At 38.9% G+C, this 14,125-nt stretch overlaps 1 protein-coding gene across 3 annotated transcripts in view; it reads left to right on the top strand.

Annotated features, from left to right (window-relative positions):
• The window catches only part of acap3a (ArfGAP with coiled-coil, ankyrin repeat and PH domains 3a), a 67,260-nt gene that overhangs the window by 51,845 nt on the left and 1,290 nt on the right, over positions 1–14,125 (top strand). Inside the window, exons 11-24 of one of the 3 annotated variants that reach the window (XM_080295517.1) lie at positions 673–785; positions 2,052–2,103; positions 2,400–2,500; positions 3,199–3,310; positions 3,676–3,884; positions 5,019–5,088; positions 6,819–6,913; positions 7,008–7,225; positions 7,326–7,412; positions 7,585–7,677; positions 7,756–7,982; positions 8,099–8,208; positions 8,675–8,785; positions 8,875–8,936. In XM_080295517.1, coding sequence (XP_080151643.1) covers positions 673–785; positions 2,052–2,103; positions 2,400–2,500; positions 3,199–3,310; positions 3,676–3,884; positions 5,019–5,088; positions 6,819–6,913; positions 7,008–7,225; positions 7,326–7,412; positions 7,585–7,677; positions 7,756–7,982; positions 8,099–8,208; positions 8,675–8,785; positions 8,875–8,936 — 1,660 coding nt within the window. Of the gene's footprint in view, positions 1–672; positions 786–2,051; positions 2,104–2,399; positions 2,501–3,198; positions 3,311–3,675; positions 3,885–5,018; positions 5,089–6,818; positions 6,914–7,007; positions 7,226–7,322; positions 7,413–7,584; positions 7,678–7,755; positions 7,983–8,098; positions 8,209–8,674; positions 8,786–8,874; positions 9,030–14,125 lie in introns of all 3 variants that reach the window. The other 2 variants (XM_026153313.2, XM_080295518.1) reach the window with 2 other exon arrangements.

The raw sequence follows: 14,125 nt of genomic DNA, 5'->3' as shown, positions 1-14,125 counted from the left end.
TTATGAAACAGCAGAGTAGTTTGAAGGGTCGCGTCAGCAGAAACGCTCATGTGTTCTCTACATTTGAACAAGAAACAGCCTAAAACCCGCTCTGCTGGGACGCTTAGGTCTGCTATTTTCTCCGGGCTGCATGCATGCAAAGCTGAAATTTAATACTGGATAAGTTAATATTCTGTCCTGCTGCATATGAAATTACTTTTAAGAATGTAGGTTACCAAAACACTGAAGTTTAAATGATTTCTTCCTGCAACCCTTCAGGGCCTCGACTTGGCCTTCACCCCTGCATACCTGCTTGCTTTTGTTTTCCATTGGCCAGCAGTAAAGGCAGTCATGAAAGAGGCTGAAGGCGAATTTCACATGAATCACTGTGTTTATGTAATAATCTGCATCACAGTCACATCTGTTCCCAATGTGCCACAGAGTTAGTAGGCATGCAGCTTCACATGTGACCATTTCTACATCACACGAGTTATGATGATTCAGATGGTTTGTATACAGTATGTATGCTGGTATTTGAGGAATACCTCAGATGCAGCCTCTTCACTACAGAAAAATTTTTGGTTTTCCTCATTTGGCCATTAACAGGTTAAAACGACACCCTGCCAGCAGTAAATAGGCCTTTGGCTTCCATCTGTGACAGACAGGATTTATTTTGCCCTTCTTCTCCTTCAGGACTTTTCCTATGACGAATCGAAGGTGGAGTTTAACGTGGATGCTCCTAATGGTGTGGTGATGGAGGGCTACCTGTTCAAGAGGGCCAGCAATGCGTTTAAGACCTGGAACAGGTAACTACAAAAATCCACACAAACATTTATGCTACGTAAGCCTCATCTCCTTTTCAAAGAGATCTGACAAAGCAGTTTTACTTTCATTATACAATATGTCACGCAATAAAGAAAAGTTTGGTTACCAGGGTAACCCCGGTACTCTGAAAACCGAGTGAAGTTTTAAAGGGAATATTTTAAGTCACAAAAATGACAAACTTATCGAAAGTACTAGTAATAATTTGGTGAAATGACGAGTAAAGAAAATAGTTAGGAAAATATCTTAAAAACGAGTAGTTATGGACGAAACAATAAACACAACCAAACAAATGGCATTAATAAGCAGGCTCAGTATATATTGCTCAATAGAATACTTCATAATAGGCAGGAACTACATGAAGGAAAAAGGTTAAGTAGAAATAAAGAAAATTCCTATTTACTAATAGGACTAGAATTTATTAGTAGTTCATTTTAATTACATAATTTAGAAAATATAATGAATTGTCTTTATAAAGTAAAATCTCAGATTCAATTAAAGAGGATAAAATCTTGAATTTCCAGTCAGAAAGAGCCTTGAAGATACATTTTTATTACCTTCCTTTAACATAGATGGGCCATTAAAGAGTTTCTTAATGCAAAACCTGAAGCAGAAGGAACAAAAAATTATTCTAGACTAGATGCATAGTCATAGTTAATACATTTGTAAATAAATACATGGTAAATGTTTTATGTTATCTTTTATTAATGTAGGGAAATGTGTTCTCTGCATTTAACCGAGTCCTCAGTGGGGACCAGTTCTAGCTCATGCTATGCATAATGCATTAATCACGCAAACTGTGACGTCAATACATCACCAGGACCTGCTGGAGGCTTGCTTGACTCTTTCTCCTAAGCAAAGGATAGATTAGGAGAGACAGAAGCTGTTAAAGGTGAATTCATGGTGTTATTAAGATTTTATTAATATAGAGGGATGAATATGTTAGAGCAGCCAACCAAACTTTGATGGAGCCAGCCGAAGCTCAAAGGTTTGTTCTCTGGGATCAGAGCTTTTAACCATATGTCAAGGTCCTGTATCTCTTAAGGCTTAGAGAATCTCTTTATAAAACAGGAGATTTGTTTGGCTCCGTGATTTTAGTCAGTTATTCCAAACATAATCCAAAAAACAGAGGAGGTGACCTACTTTAGAAACTTTATAATACTACTAATAAAGAGTAAAATACCTTAAAAAGGTTGTGATGATGTGATGCATCCCATTTCAAATGTTTTTATTTCTCTCCCTCTGTCTAGACGGTGGTTCTCCATACAAAACAGTCAGCTGGTCTATCAGAAGAAGCTCAAGGTAAGTCCACTTTAGTCCATGTCAGCTTTCTTTAGGGATGATGTGGCTTGTGAGAATTTAGTAGTGCTGTTTATGGTGATCTACATTGAATTATGCATGTTAAGCAGGTCAGAGATTAATAAACATAAAATAAAAACTGCTCTGTCTGTTTTAGCCTGAATGCTTAACCTCTCGGGTCTCAGTGTACCCTCAGGGGGAGCCAACAGCTGGTCAGGAAAAATGTATATTCTAGAAGGAAAATGGCTGTTTTCTGTGTTGATGATATCAGGAATGAGAAGATGTTTTTGTGTTTGCAGGATTCTCTGACGGTGGTAGTGGAGGACCTCCGGCTATGCTCTGTTAAACCATGCGAGGACATCGAGAGGAGGTTCTGCTTTGAAGTCGTCTCCCCCTCCAAGTAAATAAGCACGATGCCATGATAATGATAAACTGGTGACCATACTGGGATCAATGGCTCAGATCACTGTGGTCTGACTATGGTGATCCTGTAACTTTTCCTCTAGAGACGCCACCAAGTCAAAGTGTGTCTGTGTCATGTTTATTTGTCTAGTAATAATCATAGACTGTAGCAAAGTGACCCATTGATTTCTGCGTTTTGCATTTTCAAGCCACAACATAGTAATTTAGCTGCCACCATGTTGTTTTTTTAGAGCCAGAAGTCATCATATTGGGATTAGAATTTTCCCATCAGAAGTTGTTCCTTGGTAATAATCTTAGCCAAAATTAGCACGCATCTATGTGAGACTTTTATAGCTGAAAGAGAAAATGATTGCACAACAATCAATCCTATCCATCCAGTTTAGGGTCATCAAGGGTCTAGATCCTACCTCAGTCATAAATACAGGAATTCAGGCCATATCTCAAATTTTAAAGTTACTTATCACAAAGTTTCAATTTACTAAGTATCTCTAAATTTAAACTCACATAAAAAAATAAATTAAATATTGACTGCTTTGTTCAAATCACTGCTGTGCAGGTACAGCATCAGGAGGTGGCTTGCTTTACTTTATTCTTTCTTAATCTGTGCTTTAGGTAATCATAAATATTACAACAATCCTTTTTCTGATTCATGAATATAATGTGGGCGTCTTTCAGGAGCTGTATGCTTCAGGCTGAGTCTGAGAAGTTAAGACATTCGTGGATTCAGGCTGTTCAAGCTAGCATCGCTTCAGCCTACAGAGAGAGCCCAGACACGTACTACATAGAGGTGAGTCAAAATTAATGGGAAAAAATGCTTGTTTATGGGATGTTTTTCCATGTTTTAATTCAAATATGGTACTTTTTATTCCACTATAATCTATTTATCTAACACCCACAGTTGCTCTATGATCAGTTAATAAATTATGCTGCAATGCCCTAGACTAAAATACCTGTTATAAAAAAATAGTCCAGTCGTAGCAGATGTTCCTATTAGGATATTTAAACTTAACGTTTTATCTCATTTGTTTAATCTGTAAAGTTTAATTCACATCGACACAACTTCACATACTTCCTCTCAATTTATAACAAATAATACTTTGTTTCACTAAAATTGAATGAAATTCCGTCCTAACTGATAGCATTTGTTTGTAGCATCTGGACAGAACAGCCTCTCCATCCACAAGCAGCATCGATTCAGCCAGTGAGCCACGGGAGCGCAGCGCCCGGGGCGAGACCATCCTGCAGCGGATCCAGTGTCTGCCGGGGAACGAGCAGTGCTGCGACTGCGGTCAGGCCGACCCTCGCTGGGCCTCAATCAACCTCGGCATCCTGCTGTGCATCGAGTGCTCCGGCATCCACAGGTAGAAAAAACGCCTGCATTATTCTCAGAAAAGTTTGGACAGGGCCATGTTTACTATACTATACCATCTCCTCTTCTTTTAACTACAGTCTATAAACACGTGGGAACTGAGTCCTCTGGAAGAGGAACCTTGACTCATTCTTGTCTGATAGTATTCCAGCAGCTCCACAGTCCTGGGTTGTTTTTGTCATATTTTCCGTAGGTTGTCACTTTTAGCTTAGCATTGGAGTCTGCCAGTGTCACGTTAAAGGGAAGGTCATCATAGTCATATTGACTTCCCAACAGAAGAAGAGTGTGAAAACAGCCTCTCAATGTCAAACTGCACAATTAAGCACGATAAGCATCTTTAGGGTGGACTTAAAGAATCTGAGCGCTTCCTCTAAACCTGCCTCGTGCTGTGTGGCGGCTGCTGGCTCTGAGGACAGGAAGAGGTGCCAGCAGCCTGCTAAAGTTGGGAGAGCACGTTCTGCCACACACGCTGCTGACAGATTAAAGTGCAGGACACTGCTTATTGGATCAGTCGTGCCTTGAGTGAGAGTTTTCACAGAGTGATAAGTCATTGAATAGCTGAATTCAGTGCTGGATATGATGTAATGCTGCTGAATGGAGGCACCATGTTTGCAGAAAGACACTTCCTTTGCACTTTTGTTTCATTCCATCACACTGTGGCGTCATTGAGGGTCGTTTTCAGGCGTCTGATCCCTTAGGAGTTTTGTTTATTTTGCAGCCACAATTTTCACTGCTTATGTAATCTCAAATCCCGTCCCTGAATGCGTGTGTGCCCACCTGTTGAATATTCATGCTCCTCCTTTGGACTGTTCTTCTCACAGAGAGATCAGACGTGGCCTCTTGTAGCTCAGTGCAGTTTTTTTCTAACGTGCAACAGTTGCCTAGATACCAGACAGTGATTTGCATGACATTAGGAGCCCGGGATTCAAATCAGGTCACCACACAACGCCATGGTGCATCTTTTCATATTAGAAGAATATAAACTGCTTTTTGTTTTGTCGAGCTGGACGCCATCTGCTGCTTTACAGTCCTAACAAAGTGAAATTCTTCCCCTTTAAGCACTAAACAGTTTGACTACAGAACATCAACAGCACATCTCTGGACTCTGAATATGTTTCTCTTGCAGGAGTCTTGGAGTTCACTGCTCAAAGGTGCGCTCACTCACGCTGGACTCGTGGGAACCAGAATTATTAAAGGTACAATTAGTCTCAGCTAAACAGCCATGGGGCAGTTTTTAACACATTACTAGAATAACCTGAAGATGAAAAATGGATATCACTGTCTTATAGCACTTGTTAAAACCTACTGTGACAAAAGGCTTCACAGTTTGGATGAAATCCCACATTAAAACACGAGTGTACCTGTTCAAACAGACCGTCGTGCATGCACACCTCCATAAACATTAAAAATATAAGATATGATAGTAAGTCAGACTAAAGAGGAACCTATTTGTTTGGCTTTTTCCAAAGCAGTATCCTTGTAACCAGCTAAAATGAACACCTTATTTGGAAAAAATGATTTAAAAACACTGAATTAACTGAAATAAAAACAATAAGACTTTTATAAAAGTAAAGGATAGTTTGCACTGATAAAATGATCTAAAACAGAGAAAAATACAGGAATTGTTTTGATCTTCAAAACCATTTATGAACATGTTTCTTGAGAATGTGATATCTACATGACCATTACTTAAGTATTTATATCGTAACATAATACGTTGTTATAAAATAACCCACTTTATATTGTATATAATGTATCAATGTAAAAAAAAAAAAAAGGCTTCTATGTCACTAACACTAAAACAAATAAAAACTATTATAACTAAATAATATGAAACAAACTGGAAACTCCAGTTTGGTTCATAATATTTAGGCAAAAGTTGAAATTCATTAAGAAATTACAGAAAAATTTAAAATTATATTAACTGTGGTTGTTCGATAGAACGATATGTATCGGATGACGATATAAAAACGTCTATCGTTTCATTTTACGCTATCGTTTGTTTCAAAATAAACTGTTTACGGCAATATTTTTTCATTGTTTTGATGGTCACTGTAGTGACTATATTAATTTCTTAAAGTTCTCTCTTTCTCTTAGATTTAATATAACCACACTACAGACGGATTAGCGCCTGTTTTTATGCATTGTCGTTAGCAACAACGACGGTAACAGCATCGCGTGTCCGCTTGTTTATGTACCACATAAACCTTTCACAATAAAGCTCAAGATACTGTTGAGACTTTTCAAAATAAACTGAATCACGTGAAAGAGCAGATTATTTATGGATGAGAAGCAAAAAAGAGCCGACAGGTGCTAAAAAATAAACCTTAGACTCAAACGTTAGAACAGGCTTTCCCCGCAGCACGCTGTGTAATAAATACTCACGAAGAAAATGGCGGCCTTTACAACTTATGTCTAAAAATGTATAGTTTCATGCATTGGTTAAAACGCTCGACTCCAGCTACATGACGCACAGCTGGAAACACTTCCCGCAAGTCGAGCTGCCCGAGATTCACAGAATTTACAGAAAATGTTACATTTTTGTGATTTATGTCGTTATCGGGATGATAGAATTCTTATATCGGGATATGAGATTTTGGTCATATCGCATAGCCCTAACTGTGGTCTAAAGGCAACTACTCAAAATACACAAAATGTATATCAAAATGTTTCTCTGAAACAATACGAGCTTTATGTTTGTTTAATTAGTTTAAAAACAGAAATGTTAAACCAACGGTGAGATTGTTTAGCTTAGATAAACTAGCAGTTTCCCTTTTTAGTTTTTATGCTAAGCTAGCAAGCATTTATATTTTACAAAAAGACAAGGGAGTGATCTGGGTTATCTCAGCTACCCTTTAGCAAAAAGCCCAATATAATTCCTAAACTATTACTTTAAGTTCCTAATCATTGTCATATTTCCTCGTAGTTGATGTGTGAACTCGGAAACAGCGTCATCAACCACATCTATGAAGGCTCCTGCCAAGAAAAAGGTCTTAAGAAACCATTACCATCCAGCTCAAGGTGAGAACTGATGAAGCGCAGCTAATCTGATCTATAAACATGTGACCTTTGAGGCACTAACATCAAAAGTCGTATGTCATGTGGTTTTGTTCAGGCAAGAAAAAGAGGCCTGGATTAAGGCAAAATATGTAGAGAAGAAATTCTTGAAGAAGCTGGGCTCCACTGAGATACTCATCAACGGGGAGAGGAAGTCGGAGCGGCGGTGGAGTGTGAAGAAATGCCGAAGACACAACAGCGCTACGACGGTGCCCAAAACACGGCGGAGATACCGACAGGAGCCTGGAAACACCTCCCCCTCCACCTTCTCCTCAGGTATGTCAGGTGAAATGCAGCTTAGCGATGTAGTTTTCCAGTGTTTTTCATACAAATTAGACACCATATAAAAGCTTTCTTTCTGTTCCTCTCATAGCAGCTGCTAAGTTCAGACGAGAATCTCTGTTCTGTCCCGATGAGCTGGACTCCCTCTTCTCCTACTTTGATACGGGATCTGGGCCTCGAAGTAAGCAACTCCCTACTGTGACACTCACACCTTTGTACCACACATTTTAAAGCATGGGAATACAGAGCTTGGATTGTGTGTTCACTATTGCACCATTAAAATGACACTAATTGCTCTGAAAGAGACAGCTGTGACTAATGTGTCCATGTTGTGGCGCCTCCCGGTCCGGCAGGTCTGAGCAGCGACAGCGGGTTGGGAGGCAGTACAGACGGCAGCACAGACATCCTGGTGTTTGGCTCAGTAGTGGACAGCGTCACAGAGGAGGGTGAGTCCAGGGGATGAACTGTAACGAGCTGCTTTTATGTCTGTATGCTGTTGCTGAGTTATGTTACGCTGTCCTCAGAGTGTGAGGTGTCCGAGGACTCGAGCGGAGAGGCTGAATTGGAGGCCGAGCCAGAGACGTCAGACCTGGAGGACCTAAGGGATCTTCATCCCGGAGCCCTGCTCTATAAAGCCTCGAAAGCTCGTAACCTCCCCGTCATGGCTGCAGCGCTAGCTCATGGAGCTGATGTCAATTTAGTAAACGAGGAAGACGAAGGAAAAACGCCCCTCATACAGGCTGTGATCGGGGTGAGTGAATCGACCGAAGAGGTCTGGAAACTTCTCGCATCGGTCTTTCATTAGACAAAAAATCTGATTATGACATAATCCAATGTAAACATCTTTTCACTTCTGCTTTATTTTAGGGTTCATTGATTGCCTGTGAGTTTCTGCTCCAGAACGCTGCTGACGTCAACCAAAGAGACGCGAGAGGGAGGGGGCCCCTGCATCATGCCACGTATCTGGGACACACGGGGTGAGTCATGAGGAGTTTTACTCTCCCTGCTGCATTTCTAACCACTTCACACATGGTTTACAGTTTAGTAAAGCGAGCTTTGTTGGAGTGATGCTAAGCTTGTCCAGGACAATGAGCCTCGTGCAGGAAACCTATTTAAAAGGCATGCATGAGTGATTTAAAAGAATTGACTTTTCCTTTTATGAGAAGTTCAGGCTTGTTGTTCTCCCGGGAAAACCATTGTTTGACTGAAAGTGGCTATAAATCATATTTTCACTCCAATAGTGCCAGGCTTCTCAAAGCACGGCCCTTGGTTAGTTTTTGTGTGGGCCCCGGTTGCAACAAGGAAACAGACTAAACCTTCCTTACTTTTACAGATACATCCAGTGTAAAAGAAACGTGACCTAACTTGTGGTTGAAATATTTTAAAAAATGATTACCATTGAGTTCTGGTTATAATTGATCTTGTTTTCTTTTGTCTTTCCAGGCAGGTGTGTTTATTCCTCAAACGAGGAGCTACACAGAACGATGGTGACGAAGATGGCCAGGATCCGCTGAGTATAGCTGTGCAGCAAGCCAACGCAGATATAGTCACGCTGTATGTTGTTTTACTTACGCACTATAGAGTCCATTAAGTGTTTTTCAAATAACTAAATCCTCTTTTTGATTTCTCATTTTTTCCTTCAGGCTGCGTCTTGCCCGGATGAACGATGAGATGCGGGAGTCAGAAGGACCCTTTGGACAGCCAGGTCAATACCCAATCAGCAGCCCCACTGAGCAGCAGTATAAGAAATGCATTCAGGAGTTTATCTGTCTCAATATAGCAGCTTCATAATAATCAGGTCAGGTTGAACTAATGTAGGGGGTGCCAATAGATGCATGAAGACACATGTTTGGGGATCTTAGGCTTCATGTTCGTCTGAAAGACTTTTTACTACCCAATTTTCTTCTTCTCTACATCTGTCATGTTTCTCTCCGCAAACCTAGCAGCCGGCCGCTCCCTTCTCAGGTTCTAACAGCAACTCAATGTTCCTAATCTACTTTTAACGATGTCAGTTTGGACCAAAAACAGAAATAAATTGGCCAGGTGTGGCAGAGAAATCACTGCCAGGGAAACGTTAGAAATCTATTAGTTATTATGAGGCCAGGAGTGGACCTTAAATAATGTCATCAGCAGAGTATTTGGGACCAATCTAGGACTTTGAGGGTTTCAGAGGATACAGGGAGCTCTGAACCAAAGAACTCAAAAGAGTTAGGTTTCATTTCATCATGTGGTCGGGGTGTATATTTTGTGGGATTCCCTGTTTTAGACACGGCTGGTTCCTGAAGTAAAAGCCTCTTTACTTTTTCTAGTAGACATGGCAAAACTACCCAAGACACATGGAGGTGTTGTATTAGAGATGTGTGCCATGGAAAAATGATGATGTTGATCAAAGTGATGAGGATATCTGTATATTTGTCTGTCACGTGGCTCTTTGGTATATGCTAACTTTACACACTATACTTTCTTTTAAAGATTTCCCAGGAATTTAGAAGTTGTTTAAAACAAAGCACAGCACAGCACAGCAAAACGTGTGAAATCTTAAGACTTATCAGTGAGGGTGCCGGTCATGTAAATTTTGTGATCACAGTGTGAATGCTGACCTTTAAACTAACAGACCACTAACTATGCATGTGTCCTCAAAGTGAACTAGGATGTACTACTGTAAGAATAACAACTTACATATGATGTCTCCAGTTGTCAGTGTGTAAATCCCACAAGTTGTACACAGAAACCAAACTTTACCAAATGGAGATCATTAGACTTGTGCTTTATCTTATGGACTTGAACTCCAAACAGCACTTACTGCTATAAATCCCATAATTCCACACATGCAGATTGAAAACATGGTCGCCATCTACTTAAAGCTGAAAATCTGATCTGCTTGTCAAACCCAAGCTTGTTGTATGCACAATCTAATTGTTATAAACGTTTGGTTTCTAATACCATTATGGTATTATTCCCAATTCAAGGTCAAGACAACAAGTCATATATAGAGTTTTATGGTTTGAATAATGACCAACATGTACAACATTAACTGCATGCAAGTTTTACTCAGTATTACTTGAAACTATAGTTTGAGCCTATAAAGTTGTGAGGAACGTACAACAGCAACAGCAATGTCTTCCATAGACTTCCATAACTTTAACCTCCTGGACCTGCAGTCCCCATATGTCCACATATGTGGACATCACATTTTGGGTTGTCTAGACTAAAAACTACTAACTATACTAAATTTTGCTCTACAAGGGCCTGATATGCACTTACAAAGACATTATATTGCCACTGTTCTATCAAAATTTAAAACAAATGTCCTCATATATGGATATCAGACCCTTGTAGAGCAAAATCAGGTAAAAAGATAATTCTTTATTTTTACATTCATCAGGTCGAATCAGCCCAAATAGCAGAGAGAAATTAAAAATGCATGCCATGATGAGTTCAGGTCTTATGACGTTAATATGGTAGCTTCTTATCTTATTAGCAAACCAGAAACTTGCACCTCTACAGTGTGAAATGGTACACAGGATGCTATCCACAGCCTCACATATGCAAATAAGCTGATGGATATAAAAGTTTTAAGGTCAGCCAGCAAGCTGAAGATGGTTCAGGAGCAAAATAGCTGTTAGGGGCAGCAGTTTTATTTAAATGCTGAAAAACTATGTTTTGAAAGTTAGCATAGCGTAAAGAGCCACTGTAATAGGAAATTGGTTGAATTATAAATATACTAAAATGAAAGAAATCTTATAAATATTGAAACCAAAGGAGGAAAAACCCTTCAGGAGTCAGCATGTGTTTGTTTACCAGTAATAATTAAAAAAACAAAACAAAACAAAAAACAGCCGCAGGGGGGTTCAGCCAGTTTCTCTTTCCTACTTGTTTTTAACTGAATCAATTTTTCAAAAATTAACCTCCATTATTTAATAAAAGAATAAAATAGTGGAGGAACTCTTTATTTAAATAACTTCATGAGGGGAAACTGTGAAGCTGCAATAACTGTAATGGAGAGAAAATGATGTGAGAATTATTTCTGCGTAGTGATTAAAAGATTGATTAAGTAAAGCTTTTATTTTTCATTAAACGCAAAATGATGCACTTTTAATTTTTTTTAATATATGACAGGACTCTCAGAGCCATAGTGCAATGACTATTTCAGTACAGATAATCAGTATTTTTTTGTATTATGCTTAACAGCAAGGCAGATGGTATTTTTTTAAGCTGGATATAGATTTTTTTTTTTTGGGTGGGGGGGGATTAACACCACAACCACACAGAACGATATTAATGTTCCCAATATGATATAAAAATCACTCGTTGGTGGAGTTATTCTTTAGGAGAAACTACACTGGAAGGTTTTTGATAAGTCACTCTAAACTATCATGTTACTGTATATACAGTATTTGTATGTTAAAATGTTTGTTTATGGTAATCAGATGTGTCACGCCTAGGCTTATATTGTTTGTTAGTTTATATTGCATGGGTGGCTGATGCCCAGGTCCACTGAAGCCCAGTTGCTTATTTTTAAAGTTCTGTACCCAGTATACGTGAATATGTAACATTGAATATTGTTGGAAAATGTTAATATCCATATTATATAATACCAAATCACGACAACAGTGCATGAGGTGACATCCATGGCAGAAATCAGTTAATGCAAACAGACTGAACACCCTCTCCTGCAATCATCTGTTGGCTGGGTGACAAGAACAGTGAACCTGGCAGCTCAACACTTTTTGTTTGATCCGCTTGCTAGCTTGCAGTTAGCGACAGTGTGTTATCCAAAGCCTACATAAAAATACAGACAGACTCCCTTCAGACTGTTGGGGTTTAGCTCAAACCAAAGAAAGCTTGCAGAGCTTTTAGAGAGCAGAAATGTTTTTACCAATTTTAGTTTTATATGGAGAATCTTAACAATCTGGGACTGTCTAAAGATGATTATAGTAGAGATGTTTGTGATTTCCAGATTAGTTTATATAAACGCTATCCACTGGAAAGAATTTCAGCATCATTACTGCCTAATGGTGTTATTTTGTAATTGACACTAAAGAAAAAGTCTTATGATAAGCTTAGACAGTGTAATATCCCAATGCTTACAGCTACTGGTTTAGCCCCTTTGAGTAAATTTAGTTGGAGAAACTATTTTGCCGCCAACTATTTTCTGACTCCACAAACCTTCCTAATAATTTTTGTACAGTCCCATTCTTTTATTTGCCAGGTAAAACTGTTTAAACGATATGACATTGACAGGAAGGGTAGCTCGCTCATTTCCGCACTTTGAAAACATGCCGTCTCTCAGCCTTTCCTTTTTTGTGCAGTACGTGGTGTCAACACCACCAAAACACTCTCCAAAAGGTCTCAGTTTTTACAAGATGAATGATGTCGTCGACAAAGCATTAAGCCATTGAAGGATTAGGTGTTGTACAGCTCAGTGTGTCTACAGTGACTGTTGTGTATATAAACGCAAAAACTATTAACACTTTAACTTCTAACAGGCCATTTCTAACTTTCCTGTACTTCTTTTTTCCTGTCTCTTGACTGTTTTCTGTACAATTTCTTTGAATATTGTAATATTGTAAAAAACAAAAACAAAAAAAAAACGTGCATCTCAGAATTTACAGTACTTGTGTGTGTTAACACTAACTTCTACCTATGTTTTCCTCTTTGTGTCTTCTAATATGATACTAAAAAATAAACAAAAGGTCGGACTAATCACTAACTTCTCTCTTTCTTCTGTGCTTTATTTCTTCTTTCACTTGCTTTACTAACTTTACCACAAAGCATAACTATGAAGCAAATAACTAATATATTTAATATTTGAAGTGGCGTGTGTGTGTGTGTGTGTGTGTGTGTGTGTGTGTGTGTGTGTGTGTGTGTGTGTGTGTGTGTGTTTGGAGGGGGGGGGGCTGTTTAGTGCATTAAACAGTATGATAGATAAAAATAACAACACATTATATAAAAGTTATAAACTGAATTGTGTATCATTGAATAATTTAAGTATTTGATTAGACAGTCGATCAATAACAGATACTCCTGATCTCAACTCATTAAGTCGCGACATTAAGTCCACAGAATCAGTTTCTTCCATTCCAACAAATAAATTTATTTTGGTTGATATTCAATTTCTCTTCAGTAATATGAGACGACCATAAAAATGAGAGACTGTTCATTTCTTTGTAAGTGAGCAAACGTATTAATTCAGCAGGCAAAATAATCAAATAGTATGGATAACTCGATATTTTCTCTTTTTATGACCATTCTCTGTAAACTCTAGAAATAGCCTAACTGTTTGGGAAAGTCCCAACAGGTCAGCAAAGAAATACTAAGACCAACCCATGCCACATTCAAAGTCTCTTAAATCAGCGGTCCCCAAATCCCATCCTGGTACTGGTTCGTGAGTCGTTTGGTACCGGGCCGCGACAGTTGGGGCTTGGGTGTGAAATTTATGGTTTTCAGGGTTTTTATTGTTTTTATCATTAACTCTGTTTCCCTGGGTCTTTTCCCATGTGTTATGAATAAAACTTCTTTGTTTTGGTACCGGTACTGGTTTTATTTTGTTGTACTAATTTGCGACACCTTAAAGGCCGGTCCGTGAAATATTTTTGGACATAAACCGGTCCGTAGCGCAAAAAAGGTTGGGGACCGCTGTCTTAAATTATCTTTCTTCCTCATTGTGATGCTCAGTTTGAAGTTCAGCAAGTCATCTTGACCGGTTTTAGATGCCTAAATGCACCGAGTTGCTGCCAGGTGATTGGCTGAATAGATAGTTGCATGAACAAGAAACTTAACAGCTGTACCTAATAAAGTGGTACTACTAAAAAATCCTTCTGTTCATTATTCGAGGAAAAAAAAAAGAGGCAACAAAATCCTTTCTACTGCCTCAATTCTCTTAAGACTGTG

This window comes from Astatotilapia calliptera, chromosome 20 (assembly GCF_964374335.1).
Source record: "Astatotilapia calliptera chromosome 20, fAstCal68.1, whole genome shotgun sequence".
Classification (NCBI taxonomy): domain Eukaryota; kingdom Metazoa; phylum Chordata; class Actinopteri; order Cichliformes; family Cichlidae; genus Astatotilapia; species Astatotilapia calliptera.
The sequence above is the reverse complement of the archived record's forward strand: the minus strand, read 5'-3'. Positions and strand labels throughout refer to the sequence as shown.